This window comes from Petaurus breviceps, unplaced genomic scaffold (assembly GCF_028583685.1).
Source record: "Petaurus breviceps papuanus isolate PSGF00001 unplaced genomic scaffold, PetGlider_PUasm1.0 90919, whole genome shotgun sequence".
Classification (NCBI taxonomy): domain Eukaryota; kingdom Metazoa; phylum Chordata; class Mammalia; order Diprotodontia; family Petauridae; genus Petaurus; species Petaurus breviceps.
The window spans coordinates 27594713-27619989 of NW_027187378.1; the positions used below are offsets into that span (position 1 = coordinate 27594713).

The 25277-nt window shown below is 37.2% G+C and overlaps 1 protein-coding gene across 1 annotated transcript in view; it reads left to right on the plus strand.

Moving 5' to 3' along the window:
* The window catches only part of MSRA (methionine sulfoxide reductase A), a 280483-nt gene that overhangs the window by 229317 nt on the left and 25889 nt on the right, over window positions 1–25277 (plus strand). Inside the window, exon 3 of the mRNA XM_069075967.1 lies at window positions 3151–3219. Coding sequence (XP_068932068.1) covers window positions 3151–3219 — 69 coding nt within the window. The remainder of the gene's footprint in view (window positions 1–3150; window positions 3220–25277) is intronic.

Below are 25277 nucleotides of genomic sequence, written 5' to 3' on the forward strand. Positions count from 1 at the left end.
TAACTTATAGGAAACTAATACATGCACTGTAATATGCTATTAAATTATTATCTTAGGTATTTTTCTCTTCATATTTATTGGGATATCATAGTATAGGAAATATGATCCCTGACCCACTTAATTTATGGATACATTTACAATTGGATAAGACCAATAAAAACATGATCATATGCTTCAATATATAGTTGCCCTTCATTCTATTATGGTCGTATGCCAGGTGTTATGAAAGCAGATTAATATTTGAAGTACTTAAACGAGCTTCTTATCACCTATTCTGAGACCATGCCCTGATCTAAGTAGCATGGACTGAGGAAAAAAAAGAATATTAGTTATATTCTTTGTGATATCAGCTTCTTCTTTAAGAAGCTATAGCCATCTACATTCGAAGAACTGTAGCGTAAGTTAGGATGCTGTCATGTTTGTTTCTTGAAAATGAGATCCTGGAATGATCCCACAACCATTTTATTGTTGCCTTGGTTGTATCTGAATCTGTACTTTGATAATTTAATGGATCTGTGCTCTCATCAATGTGTTCTCTTGTTCCACCAGCCTGTCCTCACCTCATCCTCTGTGCTGACTCTTGTACGTGTACTTCTAGAAATCCATCATAGAAGATCTGTTCAACATTTTGGAGACTTTCATCTAGGTCTAATATTTTTGGGTACTAGTGCAGCATTTGTGCTGTCCATCTGTTATCCTTTGTCCTAGTCATAAAATCAGGCTACCTTGTTTTCCATTCTGTTCCTGTGCATTAATCATTTGCTAACCTAAAGTGCAGGTCTAACCATGTCAGTCCTCCCCAGCTCTACCACCCTCCCTCAAAAAGCTCCCTGTCACCTCAAAGATAAAATGATTAAGTATAAAATCCTCTGTTTGGCATTCAAAGCTCTTTCAAACCTGACCCCTTCCCAAATTTTCAGACTTCTTATACCTTCTTTACCCCCATATATTCTTTGATGCAGTGATACTGGCCTCTTACCTGTTCCTGGAATAGTACACTTCTACCTCTTGACTAACCATTTTCGCTTGCTGTTCCTCCTGCCTAGAACTCTCTCCTTATCTCTATCTCCTGGCTTCCCTGGCTTCCTTCAAGTCTCAGTTAAAGTTTTACCTTATAGAGGAAGCCTTTCTTGATCCCTTTTGATATCGATGCCTTTCCACAATTGGTTATCTCCCATTTGATCTCATGTGTACTTGTTGTTTGTATGTTGTCTCTCCCCATTAGACTGTGAGATCCTTGAGGGCAGGGACTGTTTTTTTTTTACCTTTTTTGCATCTCTGGCACTTAACACAGTGCTTGGCATTAATAGGGGTTTAATAAATGTTCATTGACAGAATTTCCTAATTCTTCAAATACAATGATACATCAACCATCCCATCCCATCATCCCCCCTTTTTTTAAATTAAATTTTATTGCTATCTTTTTGTTTTTAATTATTATTATTTTTTTGGCTTTTTGTTTTTTTGGAGGGGGGAAGGTAGAACAATTTGGGTTAAGTGACTTGCCCAAGGTCACACAGCTAGTTTTGTATTAAGTGTCTGAGGCTGGATTTGAACTCAGGACCACTGTGCCACCTAGCTGCCCCCATCTTTTTGTTTTTAGTATCACCAAAATTTCTCCCAGTAAACTTTTACTCCTTTCCAGAGAGCTATTCCATATAAAAAAAAATTTTAAGAGAAAAAAAGAGGAACAAAAAAATTTAACAAAACCATTCATTACATTGAAAAAATATTATATTGAAAATGTATATCTTGTAGCACACCAGTGGATCTCCCAGTCTCTCCAAAGAAGTAGAGTGGGAGTATCTTCTCATATCAGTTCTTTCAAGCCATGTGTATTCTTTGTATTTTGCAACAATCACTTTTGATTGTTTTTGTGGTTTCTGTTTACATACTCTTAGGCATTTTCTCTGTTCTTTTCTGTGCTCTGCATATTACTTTATGTATCATTTTATGTAGTTCTTTCCTTGCTTCTCTGTTTTCATCATATTCATTTCTTCCAGTACAGTAATATTCCATTATTTTAATGTACCAGAGTTGTTTAGCCATTCTCCAACCAATGAGTAACTACTTTGTTGATTGTTTTTTGGTGCTACTATAAATATTTTGGTGTATGTGAAAACTTGCTTCTTATTAAATACTTCCTTGAGGGATATGTCTAGTAGTCCTATCTCTGAATAAAGAGGGTATGGTCATTTTAAGCACTTTGTTTCCATAATTTCAAATTTTTTTTCTTTTTGGAGGCAATCAGGGTTAAGGGACTTGCCCAGGGTCAGACAGCTAGTATGTACAGGAGGTCCAATTTGAACTCAGGTCCTCCTGGCTCCAGGGCAAGTGCTCTATCCACTGTGCCACCTAGCTGCCCCTCAAATTGTTTTCCAAAATGATTTAAGTGATTAACAGATCCTCTAGCAATATAGTAGTCAGCTTATCTGCCTAAGACCTATCTAGCATTGACTGGTCTCCTCTTTTGTCATCTTTGTTAGTTTGTTGTGAGTGCAGTGAAATCTCAAGGTTTTCATTTGCATTTCTCATATTATTTGTGATCTAGAGCATTCTTTCATAGGGTTGTTAATACTTAGAAATTTTTATTTTGAGAATTGTTTGTTCATATCCTTTGACTAATCATTTATTTGGGAATAGCTTTTGTTTTTTTAATACAAATATATATATATATATATATGTATGAATGTATCCATATATGTACAACACACATATTTCTGTCACACATGTATGCATGTATGTGTGTATGCATGTATGGGTGTATGGGCAACTAGGTGGCAAGGTGGTCGGGAAGACTTGAGTTCAGATTTAACTTTGGATACTTGTTAGCTGTGTTACCCTGGGCAAGTTACTTAACCCTGTTTGCCTCAGTTTCCTTATGTGTAAAATGAACTGGAGAAGGAAATGCTAAAGCACTCCAGTATCTGTGCCAAGAAAACCCCAAATAGGGTCATGAAGAGTCAGACATATTGAAATGACAATCTGTCTATCTACATACATACACATACAGTGACTTGAAGGCATATTTTTCTTCCTTTAGAGTTAGAACTGAAAAATTGGGCTCACTGACATTTTAAAATATGTCTGTCAATATGTGTTTATGGACTTCCACTTAAAATTTTGCATTTCTTCTTTCTTTTTTTCTAGTCAAACATCATGTCAATGGAAATAGGACTGTCGAACCTTTCCCAGAGGGAACACAGATGGCTCTGTTTGGTAAGATATCAAATCTGAAAGGGAACCCAAATTGTGTGGAAAGAATGGGGGCCAAAATTTTTAGTTTTAGCAAGGGCCCTCAGGGTTTTAATATTTGGATTGCTCTAGATAAATTATTCTGTCCAACTGAAAATTATTCTAAGCTTTTAATAAAATTTTATGTATGGTTATTAGTTATGGGTTTGGGTATTTTTCTCATTTCAATAAACCCATCCCTAAATTTCTTATTTACTTTTCATATATCTGTACTATAAATTAATCAGGTGACTTGGTATGTGCGTTTTTATTTACCAAAAAGGAAAAGAATGATTTTTATGTTGATATCATATGACCCTGCTGCTTTCATTGATCATTGAAATTGTTTGAGTTGCCATTTCCATAGTCATCCCCATAAATATGACTGCTTTGGTCTTGAGTTCATTACTTCATACAACAATTATTTATCCAGAATTTAGGTACTTTGTGCCAAATACTATGCTATGTTCTAAGGGTACAGAGACAAAGACAAAGCCACTTATGCACCCTCAAAACTGGCTTCTCTGACTGCCTGACTTTGGCTTCAAAGAGCTTTCATTTTATTGGGGAAACACAGTGTGTACACAAATAAGTAATATATAAATACAAGGCAGCTAGGTGGTGCAATAAATGGAGTACTGGGCCTGGAGTGAGGAAGACTCATCTCCCTGAGTTTAAATCCCACCTCAGATGCAAACTAGCAATGTGATCCTGGGCAAGTCATTTAACCTCTGTTTATTTCATTTTCCTCAGCTGTCAAATGGGGATAATAATAGCACCTACCTGAAGGATTGTTATTAGGATCAAAATGAGATCAAAACAGAGTATTTATAAAAGGCTCTTAGCATAGTGTCTGACACATCATAGACGATATAAATGCTCATTCCCTTTCTCTTCCTTTTGATCAGGTATGACTGTACCACTCCTCTGCTAAGAAAGCTTCAATGGCTCTCTCTTGCCTCTGAGATTAAACTCTTAACTCCTTTGTTTGATATTTAAATCCTTTCACAAGCTGATTCTAGCCTACCTCTTCAGGCTTAATATAGAAATGCTCCATTTCATAGTATCGACATCCCAGCCAAAGTGTCCTACAGCTAGCATTCCATCTCTCAATCTTTGATGAGATGGTGATGAGCCTTTAAAACAGGCCTTCCTGGAACATGCTCACTCACTGCTCACCTCTACCATTTCTGTTCTCTAATTCTCCGCAATGGTCTGTGCAAATGCTGCTTCCTCCACGAAGCTTTCCTGATTCCCCAGGTAGTAGTGTCATCCCTTTAATTAGTCTGTGTTTACTCTCTTTGTAGTTTTATTTATTCATATGTGCAAAAGTTCTTCTTGTAGATGTCTAAGATCCTAGAGATCCGTGTATGTTTCATTTTTCTAGTTGTATCTCAGGTGCCTAGTGCAGTGACCATCACATGTTGTCCAGTTGTTTCAGATGTGTCTATCTCTTTGTGACCTCATTTTGTGGTTTTCTTGGCAAAAATCCTGGAGTCGTTTGCCATTTCCTTCTCCAGCTCATTTTACAGATGAGGAAACTGAGACAAACAGAGTTAAATGACTTGTCCACGGTCACATATCTAGTAAGTGTCCTAGGTCAGATTTGAACTTAGGAAGGGGAGTCTTCTTCACTCCAAGTCTGGTATGCTATCCACTCTACTACCTAGCTGCTGACCATCACAAAGCAGGTTTTAATAGATGCTTGATCACCATTTGTTAGGGATATTGTTGAGGATGCCCTTTTTCACTTATGGATTAGATTAGATGGTCCCTGAGGTCCCTTCCAATTCTGAGTCTTTGATTCTGTGAAAGAGTAGATTTTAAGCATTCTCCTAAACTAAAGAACAAAATTAAGAAATTAGAACATTCACTGAGTGTCTGCTTTATACAAAACACTGCAACATCTACTGCCTGATAGCATTGTTGGAAAAAGTAGCATTGTGTCTTTTAAAGCACTACGGTATGTAAATGTGAGCTATTCCTTCTGTGCTTTGGGGATCTTGTGATTTTTTTGGGGTGGGTACTTCTTCTATGGGTATGTATTCTAACTCTTCTAACACCTTACTAAGTATCGGTGAATTATGGTGGCTGAAAAACTTCACCCTAGGGCTAGCCTAGTGATAAACCCCTCTAAATGTATTTAGACTTTTCCTCAAATTATGTTCTCTTATTGGACTTGTATTTGAGACCTTTTCACTTGGTAGAATCTGTCAGGGTTTGCACTGTAGTGTTCTATGCTTTAAAGATTCAGGCTTATTGCAGGGCTATATATATAAAGGAGTGGAGTGGGACTCAGGTAGAGGGAAATATTATTAAATAAATTCTATTCAATAATTCTTTTATTCATGTCTTGTGAATTTCCAGGCTTTTTGCCCACAGCTTCATTTTTCAAATTCCTCTTCGTTCTTAACTTCCTGCTTCCACTTTCTTCTTTCTCATTCATTGTATAACTTTGTTTCCTACTTTGCTTTAAAAAAAAAAAACACAAAAAAACCTTATTTACTCTTTCTTGACCTAAATATCTCTCTTTTCATGCTCTTTATGCTCCATCCTCTTTTTTTTTTCTTTCTTGATAGCCTCAGAGGAGGAAGTTTTTACCGATCTCAGAATTTTACCAATTAGCCTATGTTTTCAAGTCTATTCCCTGCAACCTCCTGAGGAACCTAGTTCCCACTGGGAAAAACAAAACAAAAAAACTGAAAAATCTTTCACTTGACCAAGCTTCCCTTTCTATTTGTTCTATTTTTCTCATTCTCTTTGATGTCAAATGTCTGGAATCCACAATCTACACCTTCTATCTTCATTGCCTCACCACCCATCTCTCTCCATGTCCTCTTGGCAGAATTTTTTTGATTCTAATGATCACTATAAATGATCATTATACCTTTATAAATTTGTTTCCTCCCTGGATTTTTTTAATTGACGTGCATTATCCTAGTTCTCTTTCTGTATCTCTGACTGATCTTTATTTTCTCAAACACTAGGCCATTTTTTCCCCCATCATTTCCACACTGTGGATGTCCTTAAGGCTCAGCCCTTGGCCCACACTACTTTTTTTTCCTCTACACCTTTTTGTCCTCCTTTATCTTGGTTTCCAAGGTTGTCTTTATTTTGAAGTCTCTGAAATCTGCCTCATCAACCTCAAGCTCTCCCCTAAGCTCCAGTGTTGTATGTCTCACAGCTTCTGGCACATTTCTACTTATGTGTGCATATGTACCTCAAGTTTAAATTAACATTTACGTTCGTTGGGTGGCAGCCCATGGGCTGCATGGGCAAAACTCCCGAGTGCTGCCTGAACCAGGTTAAAATGTAATTGAGAAAGATTTATCAAAATAAGTAAAAATACAAGATAACATAAAGAATGCTAATTTGTGGTTTTTTAAGTCAATATGCAGCCTGCAGGAATCTGTTTCTATTTGAGTTTGAAACCACTGATGCAGAAAACTAATATCATCATTTTCCTTATGCTGCTACTCCTACTTCTCTGTTTCTGTTAATGATGCTTCTATTTTCTCAGATTCCTAGATGGAAACCTTGATGTAATGTTCGATAATATTTTCCTTTCACCCCTCATATCCAGTCAGTCAGTAAGCCCTACTGAGTCATGCTTCCTAATGTCATTTGTTTCAGTTACTTCCTCTCTGTGACAACTATCAACACCTTATTCAACCTCCTGTCACCTTGCCTTAAAGATTATTATCTAGCAGCCTCCCAACTAAGTATTTTCCCACTGATGCTCATTTTAACTGGTCTCATGTACACAGCTTTCATTATGTTGCTTCCCTTCTCAAGTACCTACAAAGGCTGCATAATTGTAAAACTGCCGTGCTTGGCTCTTGTGAACCCCAATGATGCGACTTCATTCCTCCTGTTTAACCTTAACCAATTCCCAGTAGAAATGTCAATTTTAGATATACTAGTTGTTGTGCAGTTTCAATTGTGTCCTAGTGTCCCTTCTATAATCAGTAAAGGTTTATTGAGTGTTTAATATGTATGATCCCTTCCATCCCCAAAGATTTACTTACTGCTGTCCTCCATATCCTAGGCTGATAGACCTGCCTCTTAGCTTTTTCTCAGGATGGTTTTTCCAGCTGCAATAACCCTCCTTGCTCCTCTCCACCAGACTTTACCTGACAGCACCAGCTCACACTCATCTTTCTTTCTCTTGTACTGCCTACAACATACGATTAGCATCCTACTATTTGCTATCCTATTTCCTCCCTGTATCTGTGTTCTTATTATTGTATTTCTTCTATCTGTAGAACCCATAACCCCGCCATGACTTTGCATCTTGTGATTATTATTATTGTTAATTATTATATTAGCTAGCATTTTTTAGTGTTTTGTTTGCAAAGCACTTTGCAAACAGTCCTTCCTATTTGATCTTTATGACAAATATGACCATGACTTTCTATAAATCCTCTTCATGGGATCCATTCAATGAATATACTATAGACTTTTTTTTTAATATAGAACTTTAATGTCAATCAATCGACTGATAATCAAGCATTTTTTAAGTGCTTACTAGGTGACAAGCATCGGAGATATAAAGAAAAAAGCAAAAATGGTCCCTGCCTCCAAGAAGTAGTTGGAGATGGAGTGTTGTGTGTGAGGAAAAGAATGTAAGCCCTTATATCTGGACTGTATTGAGGGAAGTAATATGTAAGAAGACTAGAAAGGTTTGGAGGGGCCAAGTTGTGAAGAGCTCTTAACAAACGAGGAGAGAGTTTACGTTTGATTTTAGAAGTAATAGGGAGTTACTGGAGTTCGTTGAGTATGATGGAGGGAGCATGTGTGTAAGTATGTGTGTGTGCATATGTGTGTGTGCACATGTGTGTATAACATGGTCAAACCTGTGCTTTAGAAAAATCACTTTGTCAGCTTTGTGGAAGATGGTTTGAATTGGGGAGAGATTTGAGGCAGGGAAATTAAATGGGAGGCTATTGAATTAGTCCATGAGGAGGGCTGGAGCCAGGGTGATGGCTTTGTTAAATGGAGAGAAGATGTGAAGTGAGTGAGGAGTTGAGGATGATGTTAAGGTTTTGAGACTAGATTTCTAAAAGGATGTGGAGCTCAATAATAATATTTCATTTATTATAATAGCTCACATTGTTAAAATAATTTATAGGGTTTCATTTGGAAGAGACTTAACAGGGCAGCAAGTCCAACTTGTACCTGAATACAACATAATAATAGCTAGCACTAATGTATAATATAACCAACAACATTTTATATAGAATATTGAATAATAAAATATAATATAAAAATATTATACTTATAATATAATAGTATAGCATGATTATAGCACTTTTAAGGTTGCAAAGCATGTTATAAATGTTGTGATTATCACAAATAGGTGCTGTTATTATGCCTGTTTTATAGATGAAGAAACTAGAAAGAGATAGAGGTTAAGAGACTTGCCCAAGGTCACACAATTAGTAAATGTCTGAGGCTGAATTTGAACTCATGTCTTCCTGATTTCAAATCCAGTGCCTGAAGTCCATGATTTCAAGTGATTTCAAGTGCATGGTGCCACCTAGCTACCTAAGTTCCTGATATACCCAACACTTGATTTTCCAACTTTTGCTTTAAGACTTCTAGTGAAATAAAACCCACTGCCTTCCATGGCATCCATGCTATTTTTGCATAGTTCTAATTGTTATTAAAATTTCTCTTTATTGGGCTTCTACTCAGTGCTTTAAAAAAATTGCTCTCAAGGCCCAAGAAGTCTTTGCTTTCTTCTACGTGTCAATCATTGAGATAATCAGCAAGCATTTATTAGGCATCTATTATGTATTAGGCACTGTACTAGGTGATTTGGGGACAGAGATAAAAATGATACAGACTTTGTCCTTAAGGGATTTAACAGCCTTTCAAATACTTGAAGATAGTTATCATGTCCTCCTGCCCCCTAAGTCTCTCTGACACATATTAGCACATAGAAGCATAACAAATGTTTGTTGAGTTTAATTGAACAATTCTGTGAGGTTGATAGCAGGTCATAGTGTACCTATTTTGGAATTTGGGAAGCTAAGCTTTAGAGAGATATATCATGTGCCTAAGGTTACACAGCAAGTTAGTGACAAGACCAGGACCACAAATGAGAAGATACTCTTTGCACTTAATATACCATACTGTGACAAGGAGTTGTCTTAGCATCCTACGTAATGACCTTGTTGCATCTGAAGTGACTCAGAATCCACTCATTGGCATCACCTCTGGCCAGTGAATGACAAACTGCCTACTGACAGTGTGCTTCCCTATGGTGTATGTGTGAACTGTGTATATCTAATGACCATAGAAACTACATATAGTTGTACAGGAATAAAAATGCACCTTTAACAATAGAAAAGTACTAATAAAACTGCATCCATACTGGTCACTTCTGCAGAGCTTAAGTTTTATTAAAGAAAAAAAACAGCCTCATACATTTAATTCTAATTATAGTACTTCTGTTAGGGGCACAAATTACTTTTATATAAATGTTGCCTATCATTATTATTTTATGAAAGGGAGACTGGCAGAAGGGGAGTAATGTCCTCAAAGGGCTCTCATATACAACAATTCTGGTCAGACAATGGGATAGGAAGAGAAAGAATTAGCACCTACTATGTGCTAGACATTGTGTTAAGCAAATGATTTACAAATCATTTGATACAACTACCGTGTTTCCCCAATAATAAGACACTGTCTTATTAATTTTTTTGGACAGAAAAACACCAGAGGGCTTATTTTCAGGGGAGGTCTTATTTTAATGAACATTGACAGCAATTTGGTGATTACAAGCAAATTGTAATTACAGTGATTACAAGCAAATCACTGGGGAAGAACAGGATGACGTGCTCACTGCTGCAGCTCTGATTGGATGCAGCTCGGAGCGCGGCGTGCGTTTCACCTGGGGGGGGGAACGGTACATACAGAGGGCACCGTAATATAGCGTGTAGCACAGGGGATCACCTTCACTACAGTAGCAATCTCAATAGGGCTTATTTTTGGGGGAGGGCTTATTTTAGAGGAATCTTACACAGTAAGGGGAGGGCTTATTTTAGGGATAGGTCTTATTATTGGGGAAACACGGTAACTTAGGAGGAACTATTATCGTATCTTGCTTTATAGTTGAGGAAACCGAGGCAAACAAGTTAAATGACATGTCCAGAGTCACACAACTAGTAAGTGTTTGAGGTTGAATTTGAATTTGGGTCTTCTTGACTCCAGGCCTAGTCACTATGCCAACAATTGCCTCTAAAGGAAAAGCTTATACTACCTGATATTCCTAGGTGATCTCCCATCCAAGTACAAATGTGACCCATTTATATTTAGCTTCTGAAATTAGATGAGATCAGATGTTTTCAGCGTGGTATGGCTATAGATATAATGCTACATGCTTCCTAAATGATGGCACAGGGAGCCAGTAGATGGGTCAGACCAAATGTCCAGGTTTCCCAATTTCTAGTCTATTGCTCATTTCATAGAACTATAATCACATCTCTTTAGGAAACAAATGGTAGACACTAAAAGCTGGTTTTCCTTTACATTTTCTTCCTCCTTACCTGCTACCAAAACACACACACTCTCTCTTCTCCCCCCCATTTCCCTCCCCACCCCCCCATCCCAGCAAATATTTATTTAATGATTTTACTATTTAATGATTTTACTCTGTTGCCACTGTACCTGAAGCTGGAGGGAGGTGGGGGGGGGGGAGAGGAAGGAGACAAAAGCAGTATAAAACCTGCCCTGAAAAAGCTTATGTACATGACAAAATGACAAAACATTTTCAGGAAAAAGAAAGTAGATGTTATTGTTTGAGTCATTAATTTTCATGGTATGTAGATCTGTAGCACTAATGTGATATTTACAGTGCCCATGATCGCGATGAAGACCATGACTATAAGTATCATATGACGTTTGATCTCAAAATACACCAGATTCTCCAGATAGAGGACAGAACTGAAGCATTTATTTAGACACCAGAAAACTGAATCCCAAAACCAGTAAGCTGATTCCATCATAGTACCAAAGATATTAAAAAGCCATAACAACACTGAGACCCACAGTATCTTTCAGCCTTCCCACAAACCAATACAAGATGAATATTTACTCACTAGTTTATCTGACTCCTTGCCTGAGTGTTCTCTTTCCCCCATTTGTCTGGCTAGCTCTCCTCCTGCTTCCTGTGGGCTCTGCTTCCCTTCAGCAAAACTCCTCCCACCACAGGCTCCATATGACTATATTTAGCTTATCAGGGGGCAGAGTTTATCTTCACAGCAGGGAAGCTTTCTGTGGGCTCTGCTCCACCCTTCAGCAAATTCCCTCCATCACAGGCTCCATGTGATAACATTCAGCCTATTGGGAGCAGAGTTTACTTTCAAAGCAGGGGAGGTCTTCAGACTCCTTCCTAGGGCAGGGAAGATCTTCAAATTCCCATTCCATTACAACATCTTACCTCCCCAGCTAGATTGTAACCTTCTTATAGACAGGTACAATGCCTTCTAGTTTTATATCCAATGCCGCCCAGTATGGTGTTTGGTCCACTGTAGCCATTCTGTAGTAATTTGTTGGTCTTATTGATTAAAAATCTGATTTGGTCTCATCAACCTAAAAAACTGTTTCAACTGGCTTATTTAGAAGCTTTGTTGTTCCTATAAGTAAACCTCATTTCATGAGCACCCTTTCAGAGCCTGAACCCCTTTTAGAAAAAGCAAATCTATATTTGAATAGATTTGTAAGTTAGCCATACATTTATAAATCTTTCATATATTCAGAAAACTCTTCAAAAATTATATTCAGCGACCCTTCAGAAACAGTTTCTTTTCTAACAAACTAGTTCTGATGTTTGTACCTGAAATTATTTACATTTTTCTCCATTTAGGGGTTTTTTTTTGGTAGCATGCAGATATGTGAATAGCTTACATCTGTTTTGTTGCTGTATTCCCTGATTGTAAGTTACTTAAAACATCTTGATGTAGTGGCAAGAACATTCTGCCAAGAGCAATAAGATCTGGATTTGAGTCTCCACCTAACTTTTCTTGGGGTCACTCTACCTTACTGAGTGTCAGTGTCCTCAGAAACAAAATGAAACAGTGAGGTAGAAGTCCTCTAAGTATCCTCCTAACCCTGGAATTTTCCTGTACTTTGTGAAGTAAATGTAATATCAGTAGCATCCCTTACTTACCCCTCATAATTAGATGATTTAAGACTTTATTCCATATCCTTATCACTTTTATCAAAAGCATCATCTTGATGTTAAGAATTTAAATATTTTCACACATTAAAATTTTGGTAAACTTCAAAAGGTCATTTAATGGTAACTTTTTGAGCTAAGATATTCTTAATGGAAATTAGTGGGGGAGAGAGCACCATCCATTAAATAAAAATGACAAACATGATAACTTTTGCTCTGGACATTTAAAAAAAAAGAGAGCATTCCTAGAACATAGCCATCATGTAAGAAGAATAATTTTTATGCCTACTAAAAGCTTTATTTAATTGTATTAAAAGCACTTTTTGTGATGCACTGATTAATTTTACAAGCTTTCAAAGTACTTGTTCAGTTTCCTTGCTCTTTTGTTTCTGTGACCAGAATGGCTTTAGTCTTGTGTGATATCCACTCTGTGTGTTCTAGAAGGATGATAATGAAAGTAATGGACTGTATTCTCCTGGTGGGTGTTTCTTCTGTGTAGGGAGCTCACTTTCAAGTCAGTGGGAGTTCTTTGCTCAAAGTCAGGGAAAAAGGAACTCAACATCTTAGAATCACTCATTGTCTGTTCAAATTAGTTGAAAATGTCCTATAGGATAGCATCCTTTTTAATCCTTGCAGTGGTCTATGAAGTGGGTATTATAGAGCCCTTTTATAGAAAGGGAGACTGAGGCACCCAAAGATGAAGGAATTGTGGTATAAAAAGGAAAACATTTCCTCAGATATGAGGAGTCCAGAATAAAGTCGTTGACATGTCATCCTTTTTTTTTTTTTTTGGTTTTTGGAGGGGGAGGAAGGGCAGTTGGGGTTGTGACTTGCCCAAAGTCACATGGCTAGTAAGTGTGTCAAGTGTCTGAGGTCAGATTTGAACTCAGGTCCTCCTAACTCCAGAGCCCATGCTTTATTCATTGTACTATCTAGCTGCCCCGATATGTCATTCTTCTTAATAAATGCTTGTTCAGTTAAGTTAAAGTAGGAAAATTTCTGAGACTTTTTGGGAATGTCATGGTTTCTAGCAGTCACATCAGCTCAAAACTATTGAATCTAATGTATTTTCTTGTCACTTTGCAACATTGAAGGACTGTTCTATTTTATTTGAAAATACTTTCCTGTCATAAGAAAGTTTTTACACAAAAAATGAAATAGTTATTATTATCTATTAATTACAGAAATGAGAGAAAATTTGTAATTTCCTTATCTTACAACTTGATTTTTATTAATTAAGATAATAATAATCGCATTTACTCAGCATTTTGTAATTCACCTAGCACATTCTGTATAAGGGAGGCTAAATAAATAATGCAAATACTGTCGTCCCCATTTTATGAATGAACAAACAGAGGTTCAATGATTTGCCTCTTGTTATACAGCTAGTAAGTGGAAGAACTGACATGTGAATCCATTCCCTCATATCTAAGGCCAATAGTCTTTTCCACTGTATTTCATTATTTCTAGAATTTGAAAAAAAGAATGTAGTTTTGCTACTTAAATATAAATTACCTTTCTAAGGCCTTTATAAATACACATTGAGCTTATTTGAATTGAAGATATAAATGAGTTGAAGCATATAGTGAAGTAAATTGATAAAACCAATTCATGAAAGACCTACATTTTATGATAATGGATTATAAATACTTTTAGAGCATAAAAATAAATCCTTTGGCCACCTGTATCCTCTACGCTTTCACTGATTCCTATTTCAGTAACTCATTGTTACATAGAGGTGGGTGACCATAGGTGATTCTATGTAATTGACATTACAGTCAATTTCTGGCAGGTTCCCCTATGTGCAAGAGGCTTCGCATGTGGTCCCAGCAACAAATTCTAATTGCTGAAGTAAAGAAAAAAAATTGGAATAGCCCTCGGTTTCAAATGACCCACTCTACTTCTGTGGTGGGGTAGTTGTGGGAAAGGAAGTAGAGGATGCTAAAAATAAGTTTTTAGATCATTGGATTTAGACCATTTCAATCTTAAATGTTGGAATTTGTACTGTAAATGTTAGAGCCATGTCCAGTGAAAAATGGAAGGATATATATTTTAATGCAAGGGTTTTTTTTAACCTTTTTTTTTTTTGGATGTGTCATAGACCCTTCAAGCAGCCTGGAAAAGGATTACAAAGGAAACCAATTATATTGAAATACAATTATTAAAACATTCTAAAAAACAAGTTCATCAGCCCCAGGTTAAGAACACTTGATCTAAAGGAAATGAATCCTATCAGTTTTTACCTTCTAACTGTGAGTGAAACCAAAAGACAAGAAAAGTATACCTGAGAGGAAGAACAGCTTATGGGTTCTCCTTAGAGTGGCAGATATATGAAGGGGCTCGTAGAACTGATTTTATCATGTTGCAATAAGCTGCATAAGTTCAAATTATTTTTAGTGGCTTTTTTTGGGGGAAAGCAAATTCTTCTTGTGAGCACTGAAATGTAGGATGACCAAATGCCCCATGATTATTGTTGTCCTTATTATCATGATAAAACCAATTCTTATTATAAGAAGGTTTTTAAAACATGTCAGCCCATCTCCCCAATGAGATTAAAAATCTTAGAAACCACCTTAGTCAGCCCTTCATTTCCTTGTCAAATGGAGAGCAAAAGGGGCTAATGGTAGACAAGTCAACATGCATTAATTAAGTGCTAACTATGTGCCTGACTCTGTACTAATTAAGATAATAATGATAGATCACATTTACTCAGTGTTTTATAGTTTATCTAGCACTTTCTTTTTTTTATTTAATTTTTTTCTGTTACATTTTAAGTTCTGAATTTTTACCCTCCCTCCTTACCCTGCACTAGCAAAGGCTACCATTTGACACATATATACATATACTTACATATATCTGTATACACACATATGTACAATACTTACATACATGTGTGTATATATGTAAAACCATGTTATGTATACTTCCATTTATCAGTTCTTTCTCTGGAGAATAGCATCTTCACAGTCTCTTTGTATTTGACTTGAATATTTATGATATTCATAATAACTTAGTTCACAGTTATTCTTTGGACAGTATTGCTGGTACTGTATACAGTGTTCTCTTGGTTCTCCTCATTTCACTCTTCATTATTTTGTACAAGTCTTTTCATGGTTTTCTAAAATCAACTTGTTCATTTCTCACAATAGTAGTATTCCATTCCAGTCATACACCACAACTTGTTTAGCTATTCTCCAGTTGATGGGAATGTTTTCAGTGTCCAGTTCTTTGACATCACAAAGAAAGGTGTTATAAATATTTTAGAATATATAGGGTATTTTTTTCCCCTGATCACCTTGGGAAACAGACCTAATAGTGGTATTGCTAGGTCAAAGGTTATATAGTTTTATAACTTTTGGGGCATAATTCCAGATTGATCTACAAAATGGTTGGATCAGTTCACAGTTCTGCCAACAGTGTATTAGTGTCCCAATTTTTCTACATCCCCTCCAACTACCTACCACTTTTTGCATAACAAGGGGTATGTATGTTTATGTGTGTGTGTGTGTGGGGGGGGCTATAAACGAGTAATGCAAATACTATTATCCCATTTTATGGATGAAGGGACACTGGCTTAATGATTTGCCTCTCATCACAGCTAGTTAGTGGAATAACTGCATGAATATATGATAGGCTAAGTATTAGGAAAATAAATAACTAGGTATTGGGAATACAAATGTGAGCAGGAAGAATCCAAATAACAGTTTAGAATATAAATGTTTGCAAAATTTTATGGATGAATGTTGTAGAAGATTATGAATAGAATTGCTTCATAAAATGGGAAGACCTAGTGGAGGAAAGAACAAGTGTATGGAAAGCTTAACAGGAGATTCAACTAAGCAAAGTCATCTTGTGGGTCTTAGGAATGCAACTGGAAGGACAGCAGACAGAAAGGGGAAGCAATCTGCCAACATTTTTTTTTGCTTTTTGGAGGGGGGAAGATAGGGCAGTGGTTAAGTTACTTGCCCAAGGTCACATAGCTAGTTTTTGTGTTGTGTCTGAGGCCAGATTTGAACTCAGGTCCTCCTGACTCCAGGGCCGATGCTCTATTCACTGTGCCACCTAGCCGCCCCCAAGATTTTTTTTAATGGATTGTTTCGTCAGTAATAGCATCTCTCAAGAAGCATTTATTAAATGCTTACTATATCTCAGGATCTACCCTAAGTACTGGGAATACAAAGAAAGGCCACCCTCCCATGCCACCCTCCAAAGTCCCTGCTCTCCAGAACATTACATTCTAATTGGGGAGATGACTTATAAATAACTAGGTATACAGAAGATAGGTATAGAGTAGAAGGAAAGCAATCTCATATTGGAAGGTATTAGTACCTGGGGAAGGGGAGAGGGAATGAGACCAGAAAAGGTGAGATTTTTAGCTGTGTCTTGAAGGAAACCAGTGGGGCCAGGAGGCAGTGTTGAGAGGGAAGAGAATTGGGGACATGGGGGACAGGCATAGTCCCTTATGTGCTACTTTGAACAAACAAAAGGGATGCTAAGGAAAATTGAGATGGGAAGAGCAGCAAGATGACATATTTGAGGAGGTCTGTGTTGGAAGGGATACAATGGTGAGTGATTGTTTTCAAGATATCTGGGAAGGAGTCAATTTCATCAATCTACAGATCATATTTTGCAGTCACATATAACACAGGTGACCAAAAGGTAGAAAAAAATGTCAGATCTCACTGTGCTAATTAGTTGTTGACTGTAAAAAATAAAAAAGAAAATGTATTTGATTCAGTAGAATAAAATATCTATTAAGGTGTCCATTAAAGTGTAACCTGTGCATATATTAAAGAATCATTATAAGAGTCTCTGAAAGATGTAACAACAGAGATAACTTGGATTTTCTTCTGATTATAAGTATCAAGTGAGACATGAAACAGAGAGATTTAACCCTCATCAAATTTGTTTGCCATGGCATGGAAGATGTTCGGTACGGAGTCTAGATGGTGAGATCTTCCCTATACTTATGTTTTCAGATGTTTTTGTGCTGATGGCATCAGCCCTTGGAGTATTAGAGACTTTCTAAAGAAAATACATTATTAGTCAGTCAGAAGAGCTTAGCCTGTCTATACTGGGAAAAACAAAAACAAAAAGACAGCAATACCTATTTATCTGACTATTTTGTGTATTTGTATGGACCACCCATTGAGCTCATACATAAGTATGTGTACGTAAATATATATATACACACATACATACATATATATATATATATACATATATATGTATAGTGTAGAAACTCTAAATATATAGTGAACTTCCCTAAGAATTGAACATGAAAAAAGTGGGTCAGATTGCTTTTGGGAAATTATGCAGTTATTTTAATGACTCCAAGCTTTTATTTTTTAAATAGTATTCTCCTAGTGATTCCATATAGCTGTGAATCATATATGAAAAAAAAAATCCACAAAGAACTATAATTAAAAGTCATCCATAGGACAAGGGAGAGGTGAATGGTGAACATGAGTAAGCTGCAACAGATTGACAACCAAGAATTACATGAGAGGAAGCATGAAGGATGTCACCTGAGAAATGTATTGCCAGAAAAAAAAATATGGGCAGGTCCTGAAGTAGTAGTGACTATGAAGATTCTTTACAAGCATTTGTGCTGTACTAAGAAATGTAAAGGAAAATATTTTGGGTAGATCCCCTTTGGAGGTTTTATATGAGGGTGTAGCCAAAAGTTACACAGAATGAATCTGATATATGCAAGTCCTGAAATGTACTTTTTTATTTTGAGGTAAGCATCAGTACAAATAAGAATAAAAATCTCAGTAAGAATCTGGTTTGGGGAGTATGTGTATATATAGCACATATTGATAAGTTTATTGGCAGAAATACATATCTGCCTCTTAAAGTAGTGAGCTTCCCATCACTTGGAGTCTTCAAATACAGACTGAATGATACCTTTTAGCAATATCATGGTAAATATTTCTGTGCTGAATGGTAGGCTAACCTAGCTGCTTTTCTGAGATTCCTTCCAATTTTAATTTTTATAATTCTATAATCTGGATCCCCTTGCCCAGACAGGGGAGGAATTGGAAAAACTTAATGGAAATAGCAGTGGATTTGGAGCCAGACAATTTGGGTCAAATCCTGGCCTTGCTCTTTCCCTGTGTGAACCATGGGCAGGTTTGTTAACCTCTCTGGGCCTCAGTTTCTTCACCTATAAAATGAAAAGATTGCACTAGGTCTCCTTGAAATTATCTTTAAGCTCTAAATCTATGATTCTAAAACCAGGAGACAACAGCAAAAGGAACCCAGTCAATTGTTTATGCTGCCATAGCTTGGGGGAAAGAAGGAAGCACCTCAGAAAGCTTACCCCAGCCTGGAAATAACGAATTGGTGACTTGATAACAGCAGAAAACAAATGGTTAAGCAGCTTTTCTATTTTAGTCTCTCTGAAGGCTCTTAGATTAGGCAGGAGTAAAAAAAAATTCTGTTTAAATTATTATGGGGAATGCAGTGACAATATCTTCCCAAGCATAAATATTTAATGCTAAGCTTTATGAGCAGTAGAAGTAGCAGAAGATTACCTGAGGACTGTGAGGCAAGTCAAGTCTTTTTGGAGGGGAGGGTGGGGGAAGAAGCATTGTGGGAGAACAAGAGCATGAATATGCAACACTGAGCAAAATGGTGACCTCTGCCTATTCATGACATATGTTTTAGCTGCTCTCTATCTAGAGTATTTGAATGGAGAGAGAAATCATTAAGATCTAAGAGAAACAGAGTTCAGTGTTTATGAGAGGAACCAACTACAATAAATTCTTACTTGAATCAAACTGTAGGTGATTTTTGAAACAGCCAGTTATTTGTCTGTCAGCCAAGCAAATAACATTGAAAACAGCATGCAATATGTCAGACTTCAAGGGAAAATCTATTGGTGTAACATTGGCTCAAATCCAACATTATGTTGAAAAATAATCTGATTCTGGTGTGACATATTTCTTCCTGAACCTTGACTGAAAATTATTGAACATCATTTTGTGATTACTGTAGTGGCAGTCTCTTATGGCTTTAAAAAGTCTGAAAGAATGACCTTGAAATTTGTTGATAATTAGCTTAACAATCTGAATTCATAAGCTTGTTGGAATGGTGTGTTACCTCCCATTGCAAACTTTTTAAATGATGTGGCAGGTGAGGAAGTGAATACAGGCTTTTTTTCATTAACAATGTACAGCTCCTCTAAAAAATGGTAGTTAATTGGATATTTGAATCACCTGGTTAATATTTTTAGCTAGATTTATAATATACCATTTGTGTGCTTAATTTAATAGCCTCCATTTCCCCTTCCTTCTTGTGGTGGGGTGGCAAGGGGAAGGTGGAAGGAAGCCAGATAAGGGTTACTTCACCTGTATAAATCATTCTCTCTCTCTCTCTGCATGAGAGCACATGGACAAAGTCCAAGCATAAGATCATAGATCTTTTCCAGCACTTAAATCTAGAATGGATATTAAAGCCCATGTAGAAGAGCCCTCATTTTAGAGATGAGGACCCTGAAGACATTGAGGTTGAGAGAGCTAAAGTGATTTAGGTTCTAAGATTTGAACTTTGTTGTTGTTGAATCCTTTCAGACATACGTGACTCTTCAAGGCCCCATTTGGGGTTTTCTTGGCAGAGATAACTGAAGTAGGTTTTCCATTTCCTTCTCTAGCTCATTTTACAGATGAGGAAACTGAGGCAAATAGGGTTAAGTGACTTGCCCAGGATCACACAGCTAGTAAGTTGTCTGAGGCTGGATTTGAACTAGGGAAGATAAGTCTTCTTGACCCAGGCCTGGCATTCTATTTACTCTCTTCACTTAGCTACCTCTAGAACTTAGGTCTTTAGATGCTGGATGCAGTTTTGTTTTGTTTTAGCTATTTCACACTGTCCTCTAGTACCTCTCTGAATAAAGATGTGGCCTGACCAAAAGTGAGGGAAAAAAAATCAACTCAAGCCAGAGGCAGCCCCTGACCCCTGAGCTCAGAGAACATACTTGGAATGTATGGGTAGCAACTGGGTGCAGCTAGTGCCTTTCTGGATTTTTATAGCAAAGAATCAGATCTCTTATAATATATGTCATAGTTCAGTACTTAATTCAGTTAACATCTGCCTTTTTAGGTGGTCAGATACTCAGATGCCACAATTCCTCAGAATATATTTGATCAATTAGGAGGTGAGCAAAAAAAAAGTAATTTATTAGAAAGTCTGAGGTAGCATGATGCAGTAACTAGAGTTTGCCTGGGAGTCAAGCAGACCTGAGTTCAAGTTCTGCCCCTCTGACACATGCTATGGCATATGCAAGGGCAGGCAAGGCAAGGCAAGAAACATTTATTAAGAATTTACTATGTGCTAGGCATTGTCCTAAGGATTCCTGGTGCAAATACAAGCAAAAAGAGAGGCAGTCCCTTCAAAAGGCTTGTATTCTAATGGAGGAAGATAACACACAAAAGGTAAATGATAAGGGAAAGGGATGAAGGTACCTAATGAGACCATGGTTTTGAAATCTAGAAAATCAGAAGCAACAACTAGGAGGGAAATGAAAGCTGGCTAACTGGGGCCCTTTCCCAAAAGGGAGGCCCCATTGGAGAAAAGGGTCAGCATGGCAGAGGGCATGTTCCATTGTGTTCAGGTCTTGGAGATGGACGGATGTTCCATGGTGAGGAGATCCCAGGTGCTGGGTGATTCTTTAGCTGAGGCCTGATATTGAAGCCTGTCACAAGCACAGCTGGGAGGAGAATGGAGTTTGGCCAAGCTGGGCCCTTTCCCAAAATGGAAGCCCTGGGAGGAACTTGTCATTGCTTCAGGTGTATCACACTGGACAAGTCACTTAACTTGCCCAAGTGGTGCTCCAGCCAACTCTCAAAGACTAAATTGTAGAGAAAGCAGCCTTAGAGGAAGGCATCTTCGATATCATTCAGTCCTGCTCCCTCATTCTGTAGATCAGGAAGCCACAGCTCAGAGTGATAACATGACCTGCCCAAGATCACATTGTCAAGTCAGCGTGAATTTATTAAGCCCCTACTGTGCACTAGGAACTATATTCAGCACTGATACAGACAAAGGTTACAAACAAATGAGTAAATAATCAGATAAAGAAAGAAAGTAAGAAATTGTCCCTCTTCTGTAGAAACTCAGTCTATTGGGAGAGACAACATGCAAAAACATAGGTACATAGGAAATGTGGACAGGATAAATTGGAGATAGTCATTCAGTAAATCAGTCAACTAGTATTTATTAATTGCTCCCTATGTGCCAGGCACTCTGTTCAAAGGGCTGGGGATGTAAAGAGAGGTCTTCCTCCAAAAAATCCTTGAGGGAAGGTGCTAGAATTATGGGGGTATCAAGAGAGACTTCTTATACAAAGCAGGATTTTAGCTGAGACCTGAACAAAGTTAGGGCCAGTGTAGGTAGAGATGGTGATGCAGAAAGAGATAATTCTAGGATGGATGGCCAACCAATGAAAATGCACCGTTGAAAGAAGGAATGTTGTATATGAGGAACAGCGACAAGACCATTGTCACTTTTCAGAGCATTTGAAGGGGAACAAGGTCTAAGAAACCTGGAAACCTGAACTCATGGCTGAACTTTTTTGCTGGTGGATCTGCCTGCCTTAATTAAGTCTCTCCTCACTCTAATTCAGTCTCCATTCAGTCACCAAAATTATCCCCTTACTCGATAAACTCTAGGATCAAATACATTTTCTCTTTGGCATTCAAGGCCCTTCATAATCACTCCCCCCCCTTTTACAGCCTCCTTATGCCTCATCCTCTGCCACAGACTCTTCCATACAGTGACACTGGCCTCCTGGGTGTTCCATGAACAAGACAGTCCATCTGTCGGCTCTGGACATTTCCCAATGCCTGGAATGCTCTCACTCTTCACCTCTGCCTGTTAGCTTTCCTGGCTTCCTTTAAGTCCCAATTGAAATTCTGCCTTCTTTGGCAAACCTTCTCACTCCCTCTTAATTCTAGTGCCTTCCCTCTGTTAATTTTTTCTTGTTTTTCCTATATATAGCTTGATTATGTATATTTGCTTGTTGTCTCCTATATTAGATTGTGAGCTGCACGAGGGTAGGGACTGTCTTTTACCTCTTTGTATTTCCAGTGGTTAACACAGTGCCTGGCACATAGTAGGCCTTTAATATTTATTGACTGACTTACCTACCTACTTAACATCCATCTGTCCATCCATCCATCCATCCATCCATCCATCCATCCATCCATCCATCCACACACATATCTACACACACATCTATCTACACATATATACATATACACATATTTTATATATGCTGCCTAATGTAAAGCATATATATATATATATGTATAGTTATATATAATTAGTTGAATGAGCTCTAATGGGTGTCCATCCAAATGTATGTTGAAATCTGGGCAAGGAACATTCTTCATTCAATTGGTCTTTCCTGAATGTTTGATCAGGCTAAGTTCCCTTAAAGGATTCCTTTTCCAGGAGTCTCTCCAAAGTTCTGGTTTTGATTGGATTGTTGTAATGTCACCTGCAGATAGGAGCATCTAGAGGACTATTCCATGCACAGAGAACTGTTTTCTACCTGGACTCTGCACTTAGTGCATTTTCTATATCTTTTATCTCTAAATTCATCAGACAGGGACAGGCACATTTGCATAGTGATAACTGAGCTTACTTTACCGGAAGAAATTGAGTCCATTCTCCATAAGCTCCCTTCTCTTCATCTCAAAACTTTTTAATGTCATTCAGCACTTTCTCTTCCTTTCCTCCATACCCTAATAATGAAGCAAAAATGGATGCCACTCCATAGGCTCTTTTTGATCCTATCCCTTCCAGCCTTCCATCAGTACATTACAACTTCAGTCATTCTTTTTACCTCATTTTTGGTATCTCCCTGTCTACTGCTTTCTCCTCTACTGCATTCAAACACACCATAGTTTTCTTCCCCATCCTTAAAACAACAACAATAGCTTTCACCTGAGGCTACCAACCCCTCAGGTTAACATCGTATATTTCTCTTTCCTTTCTCTGCCAAATTTTTGAAATAGCTGCTTATACTTTTTGCCTCCATTTCCTCTTTTCTCACTTTTTGGCCCTTTACAATTAGACTTCTGAGCTTGTTACTTAGCTTAGACTACTATATCCAAAGTATGATGTCTTAATTACCAGTATGAAGTTATTTTCTCAGTTCTCATCTTTCCTTGTTCTCTCTTCAGCATTTTAAAATATTGACCTAATTCCCCTCCTGAATATTCTTTTAGCACTGGGTTTTCATGATACTAACTCTTTCCTGGTTCTCCTCTTACCTTAATGACTGTTCCTTTTTGGTGTCCTTTGCTGGCTCATCATCTATAGTATATCATTAACTGTGGATATTTGCCAAGGCACTGTTCTGGGCCCTCTTGTTTCTCTCAATACTTTCATAGTGGCTCCTTTTCTTTATTCACATAGCTACTACCTTAGCTTAGGTCAGGCCTTCATTACCTCTCGACTAGATTATTGCATAGGTTTTCTAATTGATTTCCTTTCCTCTTTCCTCTCTTCACTCCAATCTATCATCTATATAGCTGCCAAAATTATTTTCCTTAAGTTCAGATGTGACCATGTCAGTACTCTGCCCAGTGACCTTCAGTGGCTCCCTATTATCTGGTATGGAACAGCAAAACTGGAAAAATAAACACAAGAAGATAATTATCTCTAAAAAGTTATCATAGATCCAAGATGACCAAAAATTCAACCCCAAAGGAGGGAATTAATTCATAACAATTGCAATCAGAGATTCAAGAAAAAAAAGGATTTTTTACTAGGACTGGATTTACTATTAGTACATAGAAGAAGTGAAGGAAAAGATGAAAAATAAAAGCTTTGAAGGAAAGAATTAACGGATTAAATATATTAGAACATAAAGTGGTAAACAAATTCCCTGAAAATACAAGTAACAGAGTCTCTGAGAAATTAAAAGAGGCCAAACAGAAATCTGTGGAGACTACAAGGAATATTAGAACAAAACTGAAAGATTGAAACATTAAAAGAAAGCATATTTACTATTAAAAACAACTAGCTTCGAAAACAAGTCAGTGAAAGGTAATTTGAGAATCATTGTGCTCCTTAAAAACAAATTAAAACAAAACAAAAAACAAACAAAGCTTAAACACCACATTTCAAGAAATTCTAAAAGACAATGGGTCCAGCTCTTAGATCCAGAAGGCAAAGTGAATCCATCAAGTTTGCTCCTGAAAGAAACCCCAAAAGGAAAAGTTCCAGAACTCTCATAGTCAAAATTCAGAGTTCCCATGTCAAAGAAAAAAATACTGCAAGCAGACAGAGAGAATGGCCACAGCTCCCAAGGAACCACAGTCAGGATCACACAGAATCTGTTAGCTTCTTCTTAAATGAGAGATCTTGGGATATAGTATTCCAAAAAGCAAGAGATATGGACTTAGAACTAAGAATAACTTTACCTGCAAATCAAAGTACAGTCCTACAGAAGAAAAAGGAACCTTTATGCAAATAAACAATTTCTAATGATTGAAATGCATTAGAAGGAAATTGGACAAACATGGAAGAAAGGTGGAGAACAGGAATCAGATGAACCTTGCTCTTGAATGAAATGAAATGAATTGGAGTTTGGCAGTTTTGAGACAAAAAAATTAAATAAAGGCTTTTCAAGACATTTTTACAAGAGGAGGAAAAGTAGTTCAGAAGGAAGCACGGAACCATAGGACAATTTTGTAAGGAACGCATGGAACTAATTATATATATTTTTAAATAAGAAAATAACTTTTTAAAATGAAGACTCACAGTTTCATATCCAGGTCTTTTTTGGTGTGTTCTACTGTTTGCAAGAAAATAACCTGTTTTTATGTTTAGGTTCAGAACAAAA